General features: G+C 40.5%; 1 protein-coding gene across 4 annotated transcripts in view; it reads right to left on the bottom strand.

The window, feature by feature from the left end:
- The window catches only part of DYM (dymeclin), a 216,500-nt gene that overhangs the window by 136,782 nt on the left and 59,217 nt on the right, over positions 1-20,501 (bottom strand). For all 4 annotated transcript variants that reach the window (XM_032675766.1, XM_032675768.1, XM_032675767.1 and 1 more), the window contains exon 9: positions 2,742-2,924. In XM_032675766.1, coding sequence (XP_032531657.1) covers positions 2,742-2,924 — 183 coding nt within the window. The remainder of the gene's footprint in view (positions 1-2,741; positions 2,925-20,501) is intronic.

Raw genomic sequence — 20,501 nt, 5'->3', positions numbered from 1 at the left:
ATGGGTAAATAGTGACAGGACAAGGGGGAGTGGTTTTAAACCGAAAGAGGAGACATTTAGATAACAGATTACGAAGAAATTCTTTACACTGAAGGTGGTGAGGCCCTGGCACAAGTCGCCCAGAGAAGCGTGGCTGCCCCATCCCTGGGAGTGTCCAAGGCCAGGTTGGATGTGGCTTGGAGCAACCTGGGGCAGTGGAAGGAGTACCTGCCCATGGCAGGGGGTGGATGGAACTGAGCAATCTTGAGGGTCCCTTCCAACCCAAGCTACACTGTGGTTCTCTGATTTGTAGCCCGTATTCTTGGCAAAGTTCCTAAACAGCTTTCAGCACAGAAGAATGCGATGGTCGTCACTTATTTTGAACAACACTTCCACCCCTTGGGCAGGAGAAAGTGCTTGGAGGCCCTGTGGGAGCCCCCCAGGAGCCCTGGCTCCCCTCAGTTTTCTGGGGGCCGGGCGGAGACAACATGCTGGGGAGCCGCCGCTTCCCTTGGCCTGGGTGAGGGGTGGCAGCTCCAGCCATTCAGCTGGAGTCAGCAGGAGCCCTGGAGCAAACCCTCCTCCTGCCTGCGGGAGCCGGGAAGCGCTGCCACGCACATGGAGGCGAGACACAGCCCCACTGCCTGTCCCAAACCAACTACCCACAGGCACCACAGAGACCCAAACCTGCCCTTTCTGAACTACTGACCACGCTTGTGGACCAACTGGCGTAAAACCTCCTGCTTTGGGTGAAAATTCCTCTCCACAACAGGAGGTTTGGACGTAGACAGCAAAATCAGAGCAATTCCATCCTTGATGCCACAGTTCATTAGCTGAGAAGTGTCCATTGACTTTCCAGCTTCACCTCGGTGGATGTTTAAACTGTGCCACTTGGATTTATAGCCTTTCACTATCAGCAGTAAAAATCTAAATAGTATTAAAGAAACTTACAGCAACAGCAGCACAATCCTGTATTATTCTGTAGAACATTAGGCTGATCAACAGAAAAACTAAACTATTCTAGACCATGTAGAATAAAGAAAACTACCCTGAATTCTACTAATGTTGTCACAATTAAATTATATAAATTACTTAAAAAAAAAAAACAAACAAAAAAACCAAAAAAACCAGTTTTCTTTTTATAGTCACATGCTATAGATCATTGTGACAGCAACCAGCTTTCTTTTTTCATCTCACTTTCCTCATACTAAGCCCTCAGAATGTTTACAAGAATCAAATTTAAGCTCGATTATGAGTATCACAAGTGGAAACAAGTTTCTGGGAAATCATAAGTCATTCTATAACCATACACATCTACAGAAAATACAGCTTCTTATGCTACTTTTGACATAGAAGAAGTTCTTTTAAAATTTTATAATGATAAGTGTATAACACTTCTCAACAAAATTTACTGGCTACTAGTGAATTTAATCAAAGTCAACCAAAATAAAACATTAATGGAAGTTTGCAGTTTAAAAACTAGAGCAAAACAAAAACTTTATCAACAATTTGATCTCAACCACCTGTAAATGGCATACAGTAAATCCAAGGAGTATGTTAGGATTCAGAATTCTTCTAATGAGAACAAATCTGCATCCTCATGATCTAACAAAATTTCCTAGGTAAAGGTAAATAATTTAGAGCTCAACCTGCTAAATACTTAATGGTTAAAGGAATACAAAAACTGTCTGAAAGTGAGTAACTCAGAGAGATTGTTGTGGCTTCATAGGTTGTCACATTCCTCCTGAACTCTGTGCATGCTGTCAACCTGCACAAAGCCAATGAAAGGCAAAACCCTATGGCTCAAACTTAGAGATTTAAGTCCATAAAACATATATGGGAAGTGTTGGGAGTCCCCATCTCTGCAGGGATTTAAAAGCCCTGTGGATGTGGCACTTGGGGACATGGGTTGGTGGTGGACTTGGCAGTGTGGGGGAATTGTTGGACTCAATGACCTTAGAGGGCTTTTCCAACCCAAACAATGCTGTGATTCTATGAAAAGCAGCACAGCTGCTCATTGAGCTGCCCAGACAGTCCAGGCTGTGTCAAGGAATCACTGTGTCCCAAACAAGACCCTCTGAGAGTCAGTGCAGCACAGCACCTGCGGTTACCGGATACAGAGACTGGAACCAGCCTTCTCAAAAACCAGACAAGCACTGAAACAACTCTGAAGCCTTCCACACACGCAAAACTCATGAAAGTGCTTATACTAACCTTATTAAAATTATTAAAATTAATCTTATTAAAATTATTTTTTTTCCTCACACGTGCAACAGAAGAATATAGTCAGCAAATCCATCCAGGTAGTAATTCAATTGGTTATCTTCACTCTAAGGAACATGACTCCAGCTAAACAGGATTCCTCTGTAAAGTTTTAGGTGACTCCAGCAGACTCTTGGACGGCCTACCTACTTATAGGTCAGTTTTATCTATATTTTATGAAATTATGGAGTCACAGAACCATCAAGGTTGGAAGAACCCTTCAAGATCACCTTGTCCAACTGTAAACAGGACTAGAATCACAAAGTTTTCTAATCTTTCTCAAGTCTGAAGGACAAAGTATCCTCCATCTGTCCCTACCATTAAGTTCCAGCAGCTGAGGAACGTCACCTCAAAACTCCCAGAAGAAAAGGTACAATTACTGCTCTTCCACGGGCTTGCTGGAAGAACAACAATTTTTGGAAAGAGAACCTCTAAGAAATCACAGCAACTTAAAATTCACTTTCAACAGCTCGTGCTTACAGGTAAGAACAGATACGAACCTTGTGTGTTCTTGAAGGACATAATAGCTTGCCTGTAGGGGTTGGGCATGTCTGGGGCATCAGTCAGGTTGGCCAAGACCAGCAGCAGCAGCAGGCTCTGGCTGGCGAGCGGGGAGCACTGCTCCAGCTGCGGCGACGCTTTGCTGCCCACCCCGCCGAGTGTGAACACTGTCCACAGGCCAGCTGCAGAGGAAAGCACAAAACAGTATGTTAATGTTTCAATAAACAAAACTCCTTTAGAGGCCAGAGTTAGACTAGTTGTGAGGGAGAAATTCTTCTCTGTGAGGGTGGTTAGGCCCTGGCACAGGTTGCCCAGAGAAGCTGTGGCTGCCCCAGCCCTGGGAGTGTCCAAGGCCAGGTTGGACGGGGCTTGGAGCAACCTGGGCTAGTGGAAGGTGTCCCTGCCTATGGCAGGAGGGAATGAAGTGAGCTTTAAGGTCCCTTGCAACCCAAACCATTGTGTGATTCTACATGGTGCATGTACCGGTCCAGTATTAAAGGCATAATGTACAAAGTCAAAACAATGTCCCCAAATGCTGCTCTACAAAACTCAGTATCACAGAGCTTAAAGTTTGATGTTTGAGCCTGAAACACAGAGTCATTTTCATACTTACAGCACTAAAAAAAAAAAAATAAACTCCAACACTAACTGCATTTGAAATTCCTATTCCTAATTACAGCAGCCTTGGTGAACCAACCTGACCAGCGACGTGCCTAAGTACCAATCAGAGGAGAAGGAGCATCAGAGGACTCTCCTTATCCCTCTCCAGAAACTCCATTAGTCCTTATTTCCTTACCACTGCTCATGGCACTCTCTTACACCACTGAAAAAAAAAGAAGGAAAGCAGTAAAACTGAAAGAGAGATGCTGTAAACTCAGTATTACTGGGGGACAAAACCAAGAAGAAGGACAAACCCCCTGTGTTTATCACATCTGAGCCCCTGATACATTCCCAGGGGAATAAGAAGCAGCCTCTCTCAATCACAGTGTATTGCATTCCTCCCCAGATGCCTGCCTAGCAGCTCATTTTTTTGAGTGTATCTTCAAATTTTATGGCACAGACTGAGCATTTCATCAAATTATTCATTTAATAGGTCAAAGTCCTGAATTATACAGAAAAAAAAAAAAAGCTCAACTAAAAAAAAAAAATAGAAAATTCTTATTTCCTCTTTTAATTAATGCCTAAACTGAAAATTAATTACAATTTTCCCCACTTCTTAAAGAAGACAGAAAAAATTAAGGAAGTTTAGTTTTCAATCTTCTAGTCTGAGAGATTCAAGGTGCAAATGATAAAATCCTGTAAGCCATGTGAACACAAAGCATTAAGTGTAGTGTAACCAACTGAAAAGAATTTCAAGTACTCTTAGCCCTACAAAATTTCAAGTCATTCCAAAGAGCTTTTTTTCTTCAAATGTAATTATACAGTCAGATTATGTAATAAACCAGTGCTCCCTCATCAGCACAATTGCAGGGCAATTACTGCCATGTCAAGGGCAAGGGAACTAATGCCACTCAGTGTTAAGCAGCTTGAGGGAGTTCTTATAATAAAAAGCACTATAATTACAGCCTTCTTAGCAAAAATCTAATGTTCCATTAATAAACCTTTATCACCATGGTTTCAATCCACTGTCCTTTAAATTGGAATGAATGATGCTGACCATGAAGTTAGTTTTTGAACTCTCATGAGTTATCCAGAGGGGTAATGTGCAGAGAAAGTACTGTAAGAAAACTGAAACAACCATACATTTATCATACATTAAATAAATTTAAATTCGGCACATTGTCTTTCTTAAACTTCAGCTTAGTTCTCATTTTTTATTTTCCACCACCCCACCCTTCTGTGGCTGGCATCTGCCACTGCTACACCTTTCCTCAACAGTCAGGAAAGGAGGGATGTGGCCAAAATGCTGTCGATTAATCTGAATCTTCCACCAGGGAGAACAAGGTCATCATGTGCGAGAGAAATCTGCACATTTATATATGACCCAAGTAACCTCCTGAAGTCCTGGTTGTTGCACCCAGTGTACTCAAGAGACATCTCTAAGGAAAATCATAAACGGAAGATTGAAGTGCTAACAGATAAACAGCTTGGGAGGACAGAGAGATAGGGTTTCTACTTCTATGTAATACATTCCCAATATTTGAAATATCACTTTGCTAAACCTAGTTTTATATTTATGCATATTTCGAAGTTACAAGGCTATATAATATATATGTAATTCTGCTACATGGAAAACAAAGCAACTTATGCTGCAAACCCTTAGGAGCTCTGCTCACTATGTTCTTCTAAGGTCTGAAGTTAACAGAAAACATAGGAACAATATATACACTGATACAGCATGGCCAGAATCATATTTCAGATTCTGCTTCTTCAGAACATCACAGAAACAAAAACAAAACAAAGCAACAACAACAACAACAACAACAACAAAACAACAACAATGAAAAAAACACAAATAAAAACCAAAACAAACCAAAACAAACAAAAAACCAAACACCAAAAAAAAAACACACCACCAAAAAAATCCCACAGAATAAAAGGAAGATAATGCCATATTTAAAAGGGATGAAGGCCAGGTTGGATGGGGCTTGGAGCAACCTGATCTAGTGGAATGTGTCCCTGCCCACGGCAGGGAGGTGGAATGAGATGAGCTTTGAGGTCCCTTCCAACCCAAACCATTCTGGGATTCCACAATTCTATGAAAATTCCTATATAAGCCAATAGGATAGCCATAGGTGGCTGTAACAGTACTAGTTTTGCCTGGCACCACTACAAGCACGGAGAGAAATTTGGCCTAGACATCAACATACACTTCAACATACAGAGCTTGGATTTCTTTCATGTTGAATTTTCACTTTAAATTTAATTTACTCCTATTCTCTTGTCATTTTTGCATATATCCCAAGGGAAATGCAAATTCACAAAGTTTTCTTACAGCTTTCTAGATCTCTGGGAGGCGGCCAAGTCAGGATAGGGTTCTCAAAACTAAACCACTGAACTGTGAAACGGAAGGAGGAGTAGATTACCTGAAATAGCATTGTGAGCCAAAGTGCTTCTGAAGATTTATAAACTCTTGAAAAGCCTCTACATTACCAAATACTACCTCTCTGGTCCTAATTATAAGCCTGATGAAGTTAATAATCCATAACCCTAAAACAGCCTCTTCAATGTTGTTGTGGTTTAACACCACACAGCCAATCATTCGCTCCTCCCTGGTGGGATGGAGGAGAGAACTGGAAAAAAAGAACTGGAAAACTCATGGGCTGAGAGTTTTTCTGTTCATTAGGACAGAAAAGGATGGGAAAATGATGATGATGATGGTGATGATAATAATAGCAATAATAATAGTAATAACAGAATATACGGAAGAGTCTTCCTCTCTGGGGATATTCCAGAACCATCTGGATACAATTCTGTGCCACGTGCTCTGGGACAGGTGGGACCAGATGACCCACTGTGGTCCCTTCCAGCCTGAACCACTCTGGAATTCTCTAATATAACTTTATTTCTTGACTCAGTTCCACATGGAACCACATTGCTAGAATGTTTGTCAATTTGAGAAATATAAAATCCTGCCAGCTATTTCTGTCAAATACCCAGATACTTTGATACGGGTACTGTCTGCTTTCACCTTTAAAACTAAATTATAGATATATTTTTGTCCTTCTCTTCCACCAAACTACCCATCACAGATTTTTTTCCCCCACTCAAACAATGTAAGGCAGAGCAAGAAATGCAGATCTTAAGAGCAAGGTATGTTTTTTTGCAACAGAGAACCTGAGGCCTTCTGTAAGATGGCTGGAAACACAGTTCACAGCCATGAAAACAAACCCAGGACCTTAATGTAGTTTGACAGTCTGTGAAACAACACTTAATGGCAAAATGAAGTTATGACACATTCATCAAAATAGAACTTTCTTTCACCTGACTGTTATTTAACACAAACACAATTCTGCAGAAATCTCACCCCAACGCCTGGTCTCTGTTACACAACGAGATACAAATAAGGTTCATGTTTGTACCTCCTCAGAGAAAAGTTTAAACCCACTTATTTATAGTTTCATGTGACTAAGCAAATTTTAAGAGTTTGAATCTGAATACATTTTAAAACCAACAGACAGGTAGGAATGCAGAGGGTATTTTAAAAACTCATTATACTCATATAAAGCATTGCAGTTTATAGTCAACAACTTCTAGCAGTGTCTACCATTATTTTAAGTCAGTATATCAACTGACTGTGAGGTATAATTGATTTGTGAGCTCTCTTGGGGTAGTTATTGAACTACTTGCAATCCTTCCACAAAATGTGTTATTTACCTTCCAATCTTCAGTATAAAGGCTTCAGTACAAATTCTCTGAGCTTTCCCCTGGACAGAGTATTAAACTAATGCTGAGGAAATTGGTATTACTTATTTCCAAGCATCTTTCTACGAAATGAAGATTTAAAATTTTTTTAAAATATAACAGCAGCTGCAAAATGCAATCACAGTAATAACTGAACTTCAAGCTTTCCTTTGAACAGCCTATTCTTCATTAAGTTTAAATATAGGCATTAAATTTGAATTCATACAGGCAAAGCCTTTTTGAGTATGCTCGTGCCTCTCCTCAGTGGAGCTTGGTAACAAAGCAGATCCTTGCCTCTTCTCTCATCTCACAGCCCAAGTCCCCTCATACATCATCAGCATTTTCCCAATGAGTTTTATTGCTTTTGAAATTATTTTTCTGAGGGCACAAGGTTGAGGTGCAGCCTCAGGCTGCTTTCAAGACTGAAAAGGATGAAACGAGTTTTAGTAGATATGAATATCTTCAAAAGAGATCTTCATCTTGATCCCTCCCTGTCATTTTAACATTTCCAGAACAACAATCCGGCTCCCCCGTTGCAAAAATGGAAAGAACACAAAGAGATGAGGCTATAGAAGTTGGTAAAAAAACTGCCAAACACCAGGAAGAAAACCCAACCACAAAGAAAAAAAAACGAAACAGTTCTAACTTATGTTTAGCAATCTGTCCAAATCAAGTCCTAGCTCCACACTCTGATTTCCTATTTCTGAAACTTTCAGCATCCAAAAGATTGTCCAGTGCTGCAATAAAATCTAAGGCATCAGTAAATACAGATGATGAACTAAAGCAAAAGTGATTTTCGTTGCATCTAATTGATACCATCCTGTACTTCCTCCACTAAAACCAGTGAATAACGTATTATTAAAAAACATTACAGTTACTATTTAATTCTTATTACATTCAAGCAGCAGCTTTGGGAACTTGAGGGGTTGGGGTTTTTTTTGCTTAATGCTTATTATGTGTGTCACATTTCTTAAGTCAATTCAATGGTTCTCACACTGTGGTCTGGTGAACACTTTCTGGTGGCCCGTGGAGAGCTGGCAGATCACGTTGTGCTGGCTCTTGTCCTCATTTCCAGCTGCTACATTGTGTTAGAAGAAAGCTAAAAATACATAAATACTTTCCTACGGTTACTTTTCCATGTAAGCAATTTCTCAAGTTGCCACAGGGATGTTATGTGATAATGAATGGGAGAGGAAAAAGTGGTCCATGGAATGATGAACAGGGATCAGTGAGGCAGCTGTTGTATCAAAGGCATTTTACACTCTATGAGCACATCCTCAACATCTCAGATCTTTAGTTAGGCAACTTAAAACTGCAGATTGTGAGGAATACTTGCTTAAAAGACCACAAAAACAGCAGCTACGTTCATTTTAGGAAAGTCCCATTGCAGGTTCAGGAAGATTCATTACAGTAAGAAATGAGCAAAGCTGAAGTATAGGAAATACGGAGTAATTTTTCTGTGTTTTATGAACCTGCATGTTAAATATTCCATCCTCAGGCAAGATTAAGCTCATCTGTAGCATAAACACACAAAACTACGACCACTGACTGAAAAAGTGCATCTGATCAGAGCATAAATATTTTAGGTAGGGAAATTACAAAACTCAGAAGCACAAAAATGGCTGTCCTAAATACTGCAGTAACTTTTTGTTTGCAGTTACTCCTTAATTGCAGTAACTTTTTCAGTTTACAAAAGATCTCATAAATTATACATTTTTGCAACATTATACCTGGGCATAGTAATAGAAATGACAGAAGTAAAAGTTTTTTAATTTTCAGCAGTATTTTTCATGCTCTCCACTGCCTGACATTGGAGTAACAGAATTAACCCAAGCAAGTTTGAGACACAGAAGGAAAAAAGTTTTACAAACAGCTATAAATGAATAGTTTCTGGGTGACACACAGTCTAGCAAAATGAATTCACATTTTATATACTGGTAGGCTAGCTGCTCTCTAAGTCATTAGCAGGCTGCAGCAAGACTTCACACGTGGGAGATACTGAATTTAAAAGCATTTTGACACAACAGCTGTGTACCAGCCCATCTTGACTCTACCTTTCTGGAATACAGGAAAGGCACATGATGAGTACCAGAATCAATTTGTGATCACTTGTAAACTGCATATCCAGGCTTAAAATCCTATCAAACTACCACTTAGTCCTTAGTGTGAGGTCAAAGTCACACATTTCAACCATCTACACAGTGGACTGCCATGGGCTTTATATCACATGCTTCATTATATTTCAGGTGCTTTGTTATATTTCAGGTGCTTTCCTCTATTTCAGGTGCTTTATTATAATACTTTATTTTCAGTATTTAGTTCCTAAATACTACAGAAAAGTGACTGAAATGCTATAGAAAGATTAAGAGCATGTTTCAGATTACTTCTTTAAATGTTAAAGAAAAAAAAAGTATAGAACAAATGTTTTAAAAACCAAGTTACTTTCTTCTTGTCAAATCAGTGAGACAGAACGACTGTTCTGTATTTCATATATTTCAACTGGCTCATTGAAATATATGACTGAGTATGACTTAATTGTTTGAGGTTTTTCACACTTAATAACACTATTGTAAAGGCGACCAGTATTTCATCCCACTTGCCAAGAACAGCAGAAGGTAGTTATTTCTGTGAAGCCAAGCTCTGCAACACCAATTCCCTGCCTGCTCCACTCCTGGTCACTGGGAACAGCCCAGTTCATGTCTGTGTAGCCACATTTTTGAAGCACACCCCAGGCATTGTTCCCAATGCTGCAGCAGGACAGGGAAGCCGCAGGGAATGGCCGGGATGCAGGAGCCGCTGGGGAAAAGGTAGCCCAGGAAATCTCCACATAAGCCCTCCAAAGCTGGAGGAGTTCCGACGGGCCTGAGGCTGCCGGGGCCGTGATGTCATTAACACATTCTGGAAGCAGCTTTTCAGGAAATGAATCATGGAAGCAAGCGAAATGCAAAGATGTATTAGGTAACTGTGTCCATCCCCTACCCATGCAACAGTGTTCCCTCCAGTTTGTTATTCTATCCAGTCTAATTTTAAGGAACTAGTAATGGAGCTTGAACCACATCCTTTGGGAAGAGTGTTCCATAATCTAATAAACCTCAGTGCTGAGATTTTTTTCCTAATATTCAGCCTAAGCATTACTTTGTTCAGCTTCATCTCCTTATTCCTGTAAGTGGTTCTACGAAATGCCATAAAACATTTCTTCCCCAGTTCAGTGTTTACAGCCTTTAAATAAAAGGCACAGTCAGGTCTCCTTTGTTGCCCAGCCAAATTACATACACAGATTTTTCTTTCCTTTCTTTGAAAGTCTTTTCCATTTTGCTTCCTGTGATTAATCGCAGCTCCAATACTTTGCACAACCTTTCAAATGTCATGGAACTGAAAAGCATTACAAACACTAAACTTTGTAGATTTACTATAATAAACAAGCATGTTCCTCATTTCACTGTGAAAACAGTGTTTCTTTCATTTTAAAATTTTCATATTATTTTTTATCTCTAGATTTCAGGAGATGTTCACTGTAACATACAAAATGCGACAGACTCTCCTCAGGGGCAGGAACCCCATCTATTCCACCATAACTCTTCTTCTGGTTTTGAACTTCAAAATAAAGAGACAACCCCCTTCTCCCACGACCATGAAGCTCGGTTGTGGACTTGCAAACCCATCAAAGCTTTTGACACCGCAGCTCCATCAGTAATGTATAAAGACACCCCCAAGAAAGTATTTCATCCGAAAAACTACAGAAACATTTAAAAGCAAAGTCAACACCTGCAAACTCACTGAAATTATACTGCATATAATTATATGTATTATTTACGGTTGGAATCGGTAACCTTAGAGGTCTTTTCCAACCTTAATGATTCCATGAGTCTATGATAAATTTAACATTTGCAGATGGGGTCTGCTTCTCTTAGTTGTACAGAGATGCTGAAGCATGGAATGGTTTTGTTAGCTGGAAACCCCTGATGACATCTTTATTATCTGTAATTGGAATATGAGTAGCAGACATACCCAGACACGTTGAAGAATTAAGTAAAGCAAGTTACACATCACGTTCCTGAATCAAAAGGCTACCAAGTCTTCAGTAAGGCTGGAAATAACTTTAATAAACCACTAATTCACTTCTAGAAATATATTAAAAGAACTATAGGAAGGGAACATCCTAAATCAAGAATCTTCACATTTTTATTAGCTCCAGTCCTGGCCTGTTGCTGGCAACACCTATTTCAACTCCTTTGGACACAAGTGATAAAATTTTTGAGACGGAATGAAATTCCTGCTGCACATTTGAAGACTCTCCAGTAGAACTGAAGCTGCAAATGTGACCACAATATCAAGAAAAAATAAATAAAGGTTTTATGGTATTATACAAGAGCACAATATCACAGTATTATGACTACTTGAAACCTGGGAAACTAAGTGCAAGCTCGAAGAGGGTGAGAGAGAGGAAAACGAATGAGAAATGTGGGAAAAACTGCAAATCCACCCAGTGTTGGATTGAATTTTAGAGGAACTGTCTGACTCAATCATCCTTCAGCCTTGGAACAGCAAACCTCACGACAACAGCAAGTTCACATAGTGAGACATTAAAAGGGACTTGTTGGATGGTGGGGTTTTGGGGCTTTTTTTGGTTTGGGTCGTTTTGGTAGGATTTTGGGGAGGAGCAGTTAAGTTTTCGGGAGTTTTTTTGTTTGGTTTTATTGGTTGGGGGTTTTTTTAAACTTTTTTATTTATTTTATTTTATTTTTTTTATTTTTTTTACTTTATTTTATTTATTTATTTTTGTCTTTAATAGAAGACTCCTCTGGCTTTTGCCCAGGGCATCATCCCTGTACTTTATTGTTGTGGTCAGAATGGGAGGGAACACAGTGAACATTTATAATCCAACCAATACAGGGATTTTCAGTAACATTTTTTTGTCGACTCAATCAGACAAAATGCGAGAGAGAAACAAATGTGGAAATGCTTAAAAAAATCAAACCCTGGCAGTATTATTTTTAAATAGTGTTAATCAGGGCATCGATATTAACTAATGCTCTTGACACAAGACCCTCAGAAGAACTTTATCCCCACACAGAAGGGGAAGGGGGAAGAAGAAATCCAGACATCCATTGACAGAAGTGACCTGTAATGTTGCTAGACAGATCAAGGCATCCAACAAATGACTTTTCCAGAGCAGTTAGCATTTTATATCAGTTAGTCAGTTTAGCACACTGCTCCTGTTGGCTTGTTGTGATGCCAGGCACTTAATTCAAAATGAACCTGTTTCTTCAGACATGAGAACATGAGGAACATGAACAAGTGGCTTCTGGGAAAGTCTCCCTCTAAAGAATTCTGCTTAACAGCCTAAAAAAAAAAACAACAAAGTATAATAAAAATGCAAAGAGGCAAGGGAGATCTAATGTTTTTCTGAACTCAACTGCCTAAACCACAAGATAATTTTCACCCTTCTATTCCCTTTACTTGTTAAATGTATGCAGCTCAATTTCCATGGCAAATATCATGACAAGGCTTATCCCAGTTCCATGAGAAGATACATCCCTTGGCGGACTTCAGAGATCATTCCTGCCATCAGTCATGGGGTCAAATCCAGACTCAGTTCAAGTCTCTTGCAGAGCCACTCTGGGAGAGCTGGGGGTGTTCAGTCTGTTCAGCCTGGAGAAAACAAGGCTCTGGGGAGACCTGAGAGCCCCTTCCAGTGCCTAAAGGGGCTCCAGGAGAGCTGGAGAGAGACTTGAGACAAGGGATGGAGGGACAGGACACAGGGAATGGCTTCCCACTGGCAGAGGGCAGGGTTAGATGGGATATGGGGAAGGAATTCCTGGTTGGGAGGGTGGTGAGGCCCTGGCACAGGTTGCCCAGAGAAGCAGTGGCTGCCCCTGGATCCCTGGAAGTGTCCAAGGCCAGGTTGGATGGGGCTTGGAGCAACCATGTCTAGTGGAAGGTGTCCCTGCCCATGGCAGGGGGTGGGACTGGGGGAGCTTTGAAGTCCCTTCCAACCCAAACCATTCTGTGATTCTACGAACTTCAGTATTCAGGAAAGAACAAAGATCAGCTTTACCATGGCAAAAAACTGAGCTCCTCTCTGTGTTTAATCAGGCAAGAATTAAGCAGCTCCAATAGAGTAGGATGAGATAAGGGGGTAAATTCACTGCCTAAATTCTAAAAGGACTGATCAGCAGAACTGCTGGACTCAGCTCTGCCAGGATGAATCTCTCCTCCTGGTCACAGTTTTCATTATTCCCTCCAACCCACCACTGAATTCTGTCTCAATAGCTATAACTTGGCACCTTCCCAACCTCATCATGACCTTCCTTCCACTGAAACAGATTGTTTTGGAACGAACTGCCCGGGGAGTCCCCATCCCTGGAGGTGCTCAAGGAATGACTGGATGTGGCTCTCAGTGTTCTAGGCTGACCAGGTGGGGATCGGGCACAGGTTGGACTCAATGATCTTGGAGGGCTTTTCCAACTTAAAGGATTCTGAGATTCTGTCAAATAAATCCCTGCTTGCTCCTTTCTCCAGTCTACTGCCCATAAGCCAGAAAAAGATCCCATACAAAACTAAGAAGCAACAGCCAGGACAGCAAAGTCAGCACAGACCTCCTGATTTCCTCCTAGGCCTCACTTTCCCTCCTCCAAACTTGTGAAGCACCTGAGCACTGGTACCTGCAGCAATTCCAACTGGTTTCTCTTAACAGAGCCTTCAGGAGAGCATTTAAAAACAACTAAATTAAAATTCCTAATGTAACTAGGGCTGGAAAACTCAGAGTTACACAGTTTGGGAGTGACTTGCTCACACTCCTTGGAGCCTGTCTCCCCAGTGCAATGGGTATGTTGTTGTTTAATGCACCCTATCCCATCCCATCCCACCCCTATTTTCCCTCTAAATGGTAACATTCTGTCAAATAGTGAGATAACTTCTTCCTCTACTCTACCTGCTGCACCAAGGAAGAGGAAATCCCCGAGTGTTAACTCTCTTGCTTGAAACCTGGTCCACCAACAACTGGAAGAAGCAACTGCAGGGAAAGTCCCCCCTGGATGCTGGAACGGGCTCACAGACTTCACAAGGGGTGCTGTGTCCCAAGCCCCACTGGCACGACGCTCTGTGGAACACACTTCACGAAAGCTCAACGTTCAGACAGTTTTGCTGCCAGTTTTTCAGCAAGTTTCTGCTCCATGTATGCAAACGGCAAGTTTTGGGACCTTGTAAATTGGCCAGATTTAGTAAACTTTAAGAGGGACTGTAAATGGCACATCTCTATCCCCAGCTTCACTCCCCTAAGCCCCCCTCCCCAAATCTCAAGAGCCTGTTCCAAGGCATGAAGGCTCTAAAACTCCTCAATAAAACAGATGTAAGAATTCAGCATTGGTTAAGTAACATTTTTCCCTAACCTCATTCTCAGGAACAGAAGAACTGTTTTCAATTAAAGCAGTGCCAAAAAAAAAAAAAAAAAAAAAAAACCTTAAAAAAAAAAAAAGAGCCTAAGGAAGACGCTCAGCATGAAAAGTTTCATCACAAACAACTGAAGTTTGGGAAAAAAAAAATTATGAGCCATTGAAAATTGGATTTCACTACAGAAAGTGCTATATAAGCTTATCTTGAGGCATCAATACCAGCTCCAGCCATATGCACATTATTAAAATGGCAGTTTTAACAATGAAGCGCTGAGGAAAACGGCAGTGCTGAAGAATGAAGTCCTATCTCCAGAACAAGCGTGCCACAGGCAACATTTTTCATTATCTTGACTAGCAGAAAATGCCTCCTCAGCTGAAAGAACCCTGCGTCCCTGCTCACCACTAAGGGCAGGACGTGAGTTACTGCCAAGGCTGATGAGCTGTTTTATGTCAGCACCTGCCCTTTGGCTCCGCTCTCTGAACTGACATCAACTCCAGAGGCATCAGACAGGAACACATTTCTGTCACCAGACACCACGGCTGGATCCAGACCAACAAAACAGAGCTGCAGCACACGAGATCCTGTTTGAAGTCTTCCTATGGATCTAATACCGATTAAATTCCAGTGTCTTTCGGGTAGATGGCCAGCGTGGAGGGAATCGTGTTGGGAAGGGTTTTGGTGTATCAAATTTGCTGACTATAAAAACACAACACTATGGGGGGACAAAAAGGCTGACTAAGTATTACTGACTCTGCCTCTATATTTTTTCCCAGCAAAAAATTGATAGTTAACATTGAAATTATATAGAAACATGTGCTAACACTCCCCAACTTTACTATTAAAGACTAAAATTACATATAATGTATTGAGAAAGTTTTGGTTCCAAAAACTGATTCACCAGTTTATGGAATGAATTACATAAAGATTTGCATTTATATGAAAAATTATATTTAGAGGCAGTTTATTTTGTCTCTAGCATGCATGTTCAGTTCCAAAATGTTTTATCTTCAGTACCCAAAATTTTTACCACAGGGTGAGGGATTCCTCTGGGCTTTTCCTGTTCCTAAGGATTTTGCAATAATGCCAAGCCATGAAGGGGAAAGAGTATGCTCTCTGGGGGGCACAGTTAGGAAATACTGTGGACAACCCATGACTGTCTCTCTGCCATCACCCACAACAGGGCTATGCCCAGGCCTGAGAAGGAGAAGCTCACATAACTTTTTAATATAACATTCGACACAATTCTCATTGTGCATGAGATCAATCTGGAAGTCAAAAAGCCGATCTGGGAAGATGACTGCCCTCGAGGGCGACACATGATATCAATGCCTCCAGATTTCCACGCAGATCTCACTCCTATGGAAGCCACTTGGCCATCCCAATGTACCCCAGGCAAGCCCTACCTTGTGGTCAAACTTTGTAGGCCTTTAGCATCAGCAGCTGTCCCTTGTGTAGAGTCACCTTTTCAGGTTTTTTAGCTTTTGAGCAGATAATTTGAATATTGTTATATTTGAATATTGTAACATTTCTGCTATCCCAAATGTTCACAGAACTGCAGAATGGTTTAGGTTGGAAGGAATCTTAAAGCTCATCCGGTTCCATCCCCTGCCATGGACAGGGACACCTTCCACTATCCTAGGCTGCTCCAAGCCCTGTCCAACCTGGCCTTTAACACTTGCAGGGATCCAGGGGCAGACACAGCTGTTCTGGGCAACCTGTGCCAGGGCCTCACCACCCTCCCAGCTAGGAATTCCTTTCCCATATCCCATCTAACCCTGCCCTCTGCCAGTGAGAAGCCATTGCCCCTTGTCCTGTCCCTCCATCCCTTGTCCAAAGTCGCTTTCCAGCTCTCCTGGAGCCCCTTTAGGCACTGGAAGGGGCTCTCAGGTCTCCTCAGACACTTCTCAGGATGGAACTCACCCCACATTCTCACACCCATTATCAGATAACTTTGTGCAAAGTCACAAATGCTGCCAACCTGTCTGGTAGGAAGTGACAGCAGGGCCTCGTGACCAGGCCCTTCTCAAAACCATTACAACTGTCTGTACAAGAACAGACAATGAGAAACCCCTACATGCTGTGCATACACCTTGCAAAATCACCTGACATTGTTTGGTAAGAGGGACTCCTACACACGTTATCACAACCAAACAGCATGTTTCATTAACCTTGAAGCGAGGCCCAGCAGTTAAAACATGAGGATAAAGATCAGGACGCTGGAATTTTATTCCTATCTGCAATGTCAAATGATTACATAATTTTAGCCAAGCTTCAAGGATGTTATTTCCTCTATTTCCCCTATCTGTAAAAATGAGAATTTTATACTTAAAATGGGCATTTAACCCCTGGTTCCCTTGGCCTGAGTGTGAGCTGTTCCAGAGCTAATGCCCCAATCTTCTAAAGATCTCTGAGCCACCAAAGAGAGTCAGAGCAGATTATATGTACACTGGAATAGATTATACACACAATGTGTATATACATGCACATATATATATATATACATACAGCTATCTAATTATATAGAATAGATCTAATTACACAGATATAGTTATTCAGATATACAGAAAGGCAGATCTTGACAGACATCCTGACAATGACAACTGCTGAGAGAATTAATTCCATAAATATAACATATAGAGGCTCAACTCAGAAGCCAGTAGTGAGTTAGATGGATAAACCTGAAGCCAAACTTGAAATTATGCAAGCCATAAAATTTTTCCTGTCATTATTTTCATATTCTGTATTATCTACGTTTCATATATATATTTAATATATTTACATATGTTATATTTATGTGCTGATATACATCTTACAAAACCACCTGAAACTGTTTAAGTGGGAATCTTACACACTGTCACATGCAAACAGCATGACTGCTAAATATATGTTATATTCATATAATGTATTCTATATTTATGCAACAACTCATTCCTGTATACAATTTATGCATGGTTTATTTTTATATTTCTATGTATTTTGATAATTGAATAGTATATTTTTGTATATACATACTAAATATATAGATATAGTATACTGGGTCATATATATTTATATTATTTAATGTATTTATGCTTATATATTTTCTGTATAGTCACTATATTTTATTTGTATTATACAGTTTTTATATTATAAACACACACATGCACACACAGAACTAGTGAGTACCAAACAACTGTCAACTGCTGTGGTGCCCAAAAACATCTCCCATTCTTGGTGGAATTAATTTGATCCAGATTTTCCTTCCAGCTGAGAGTAAATTCTGCTGAAACCTCCCACATATCTACTTTTCCTTCTTTTGCAGATAAGGAAAAAAATTTTTGCTCAAGGACATGATGTAGCTGCCCCATTCCTAGAAGTGTCCAAGGCCAAGTTGGACGGGGCTTGGAGCAACCTGGTCTGGTGGAAGGTGTCCCTGCCCATGGCAGGGCCGTGGAACTGGATGATCCTTAAGGCCCCTTCCAGCCCAAACCATTCCAGGATCCCATGATCTGATTTTTTTTCCTAAAAACCAAAACTCCCACTAGTGTCTCATACAGGTATGTCCATAATTCGTAAGTCAAGTCCATTAACTACAAAACGTTCAGAAAGATTAAGAAATAGGTAAGAAAACAGGCTCAGTTTATGAATTGCTGGATGGCAATAAAACAACTTAAAGTCACTACATGAGGGCTCAGAGAGGATGTGGATCAGGTATTAGAGACCCCAAACAGAAAAAAAAAAAGGGCCATGACACAACTGCAGAGAAAGGAGACTATTAAATTTAAAAAGATTAAGTCTTTTCCAAATCAGGAAAGAAAAAGGTACATAAGCTTTGGCAAGTTCAGTGCTAAACCAGATTGAGTCAAGCCAAAAATAACCTGGGAACAGCTTGCTAAAGGTACGAAATCAACAGTAAGAGCTTTTTTGAAGAATCTGAAGTAGACAGGTCCTCAGAGAAGCCAAGAAGCCATGGAGGTGTTAAGGGAGCACCTCGAGAAGGTCAGGCTCTGGCTAATTAACTACGCTGGATCGACACTGGAAACAGGACTGGTGATCTCTCCTTCTTCCTTTCTTTCTCCCTCTCTTTAATCTCTCTCTCTTTTTCTCTTCCCTTTCACCCTACCCCTCTCATCAAACCCCACTGCTGTGTGCTCATATAGTAGGTCAGGGACTAACACACTGACTTCCAGGCCAAGTGTGTAATTTACTAATAAAACCTCATAAACTTTTGTGGACCCTCTGACTTTTGCCATTCCTTTTGATCACGAGCATCCACGAGCCCTGGGTGCTCCCTTACCTTTAAGGGTGGGAGATCACAGGCTCAAGGGGAGGCTGCCTTTGGAGTACCAGCCTTCAAATGAAGGGTCAGCAGAAGATTTAGAGGAAATTCTGGACTTTTTAAGAAACGCAGCATTTTCAGATTGCCTCACAAGACTCAATACCCACATCAGAGCTTCAGCTGTGTCCCTGAAGTGATGCATGCCTTTACTTTTTACTGTTTACATTAATTTCACCACCTAGGAATCCTCACTGCAGACACAATTACAGCTACGCCAAGCTCCTCTTGCTTGGGTTTAAGTAATTAAAAAAAGCACAGCAGTTATGGAAACACCTGCCTCCACAATAAGGAATGTCCCGATGTAGTTACGGCAGTAAAAGCTTCAGTTCTAACTCAAATACCTAAAATCAGTATGAATTTGAGTAAACATGCCTTACAAACTCAAGCAGAGGCCATGGACCTTGTTAGCTAGTTATTAATCACTATTTGAAACAAGCCCAAAAGAAAAAAAAAAAAAACAAAAACCACAAAACAAAAGAAGATGCTGCTTAATTAATATACTTTTAAGCGAACACAGCATTAATTTGTTTGAGGAAGGCGTGAATTAAAGGACTCCAAAATACATTCAGAACAAAATTGGAAAAACAAAATGTACAACATAATCCACTATTACATCCCAAGCTTTTATTTCCTCCCACACCTCTCATGCAGACATAAGAGTTTAATGATAAGACACCCACACCCACACATGATTATAATTTATGGATCATGGACCACTTTTAATTCTAGTTAAAAGCATCTGGCATTCCAGCAGATTATAAAATCCCTTCCTACGCTTGGGAAAGCACACAATGACGATCCCATAACGGACACCACACTCCATAAGGAATGCTGTCTAGCACAACACCCACACTAACCAGACAGAACTGTACATTTTAATTTATACAGTCATTACTCCTTTTCAAAGCTTGCCTCCTAAGGAGGATACAGGGACAGGGAAAGAGTCAGTTCTACACAACAAAGGGATTTATTTGTATGTAAGGTGCAACAATTATTTAGTATTTATTTTCCATCTTTAGGAGTTGCATTGTGCTTGTTTCAAGTATGTGCCAAACCACAGTGAAAATCTAATTTAAAATTAATTAACTGGGGAGCTCTAAATATGTGTCGAAGCAAACTTTTACACAGTTTATATGCTTTACAAATTGACTTCTGCAATTTGCAAATATGCCAGTTCTTGACATACCAATGAGATGCTGAAATGACTTAAAAAACGACTCCAAATATCTGAGCATGCCATGAGTTTGAGTAGACTGGTGGTGTCTGTGGCGGGGAGAGAGAGTGCAAAACACAGAGGGGAAAAAAAGATGCTATTAAAAAGACAGGAAGAGAAACACTGTAAGAGTGATTGAGAACACATTATTTTCCAATACACAAACAGCAAAAGCTCACAAGGTTATTTTTTCTTCTTCCAGTGAAAATACTAGGAAGCCAAATGGCAAAGACAAACATTTTCTATTTAGCAAGGGCAAAAATTCCACAAGTAGCCACACATTGAGGGACAAATCATTAACCTGACTAGACAAGCTACATAGGATTACGTTTAAAACACTTTAGTTGAGTACTCTAGAAAATACTACATTTTATTCTCTCTATACTGTTCAAAGTAAGTTGCCTTCAGTTCTGAAAGGCTTTTACAAGCTGACAGAGTGCACCAAGGAAACAGGAAAACCATGGAGGAAGAGACAAGAGTAACAGTCTA

This window comes from Chiroxiphia lanceolata, chromosome Z (assembly GCF_009829145.1).
Source record: "Chiroxiphia lanceolata isolate bChiLan1 chromosome Z, bChiLan1.pri, whole genome shotgun sequence".
NCBI lineage: Eukaryota > Metazoa > Chordata > Aves > Passeriformes > Pipridae > Chiroxiphia > Chiroxiphia lanceolata.
Note: the sequence above shows the minus strand (reverse complement) of the source record. Positions and strands in the feature narration are given on the sequence as shown.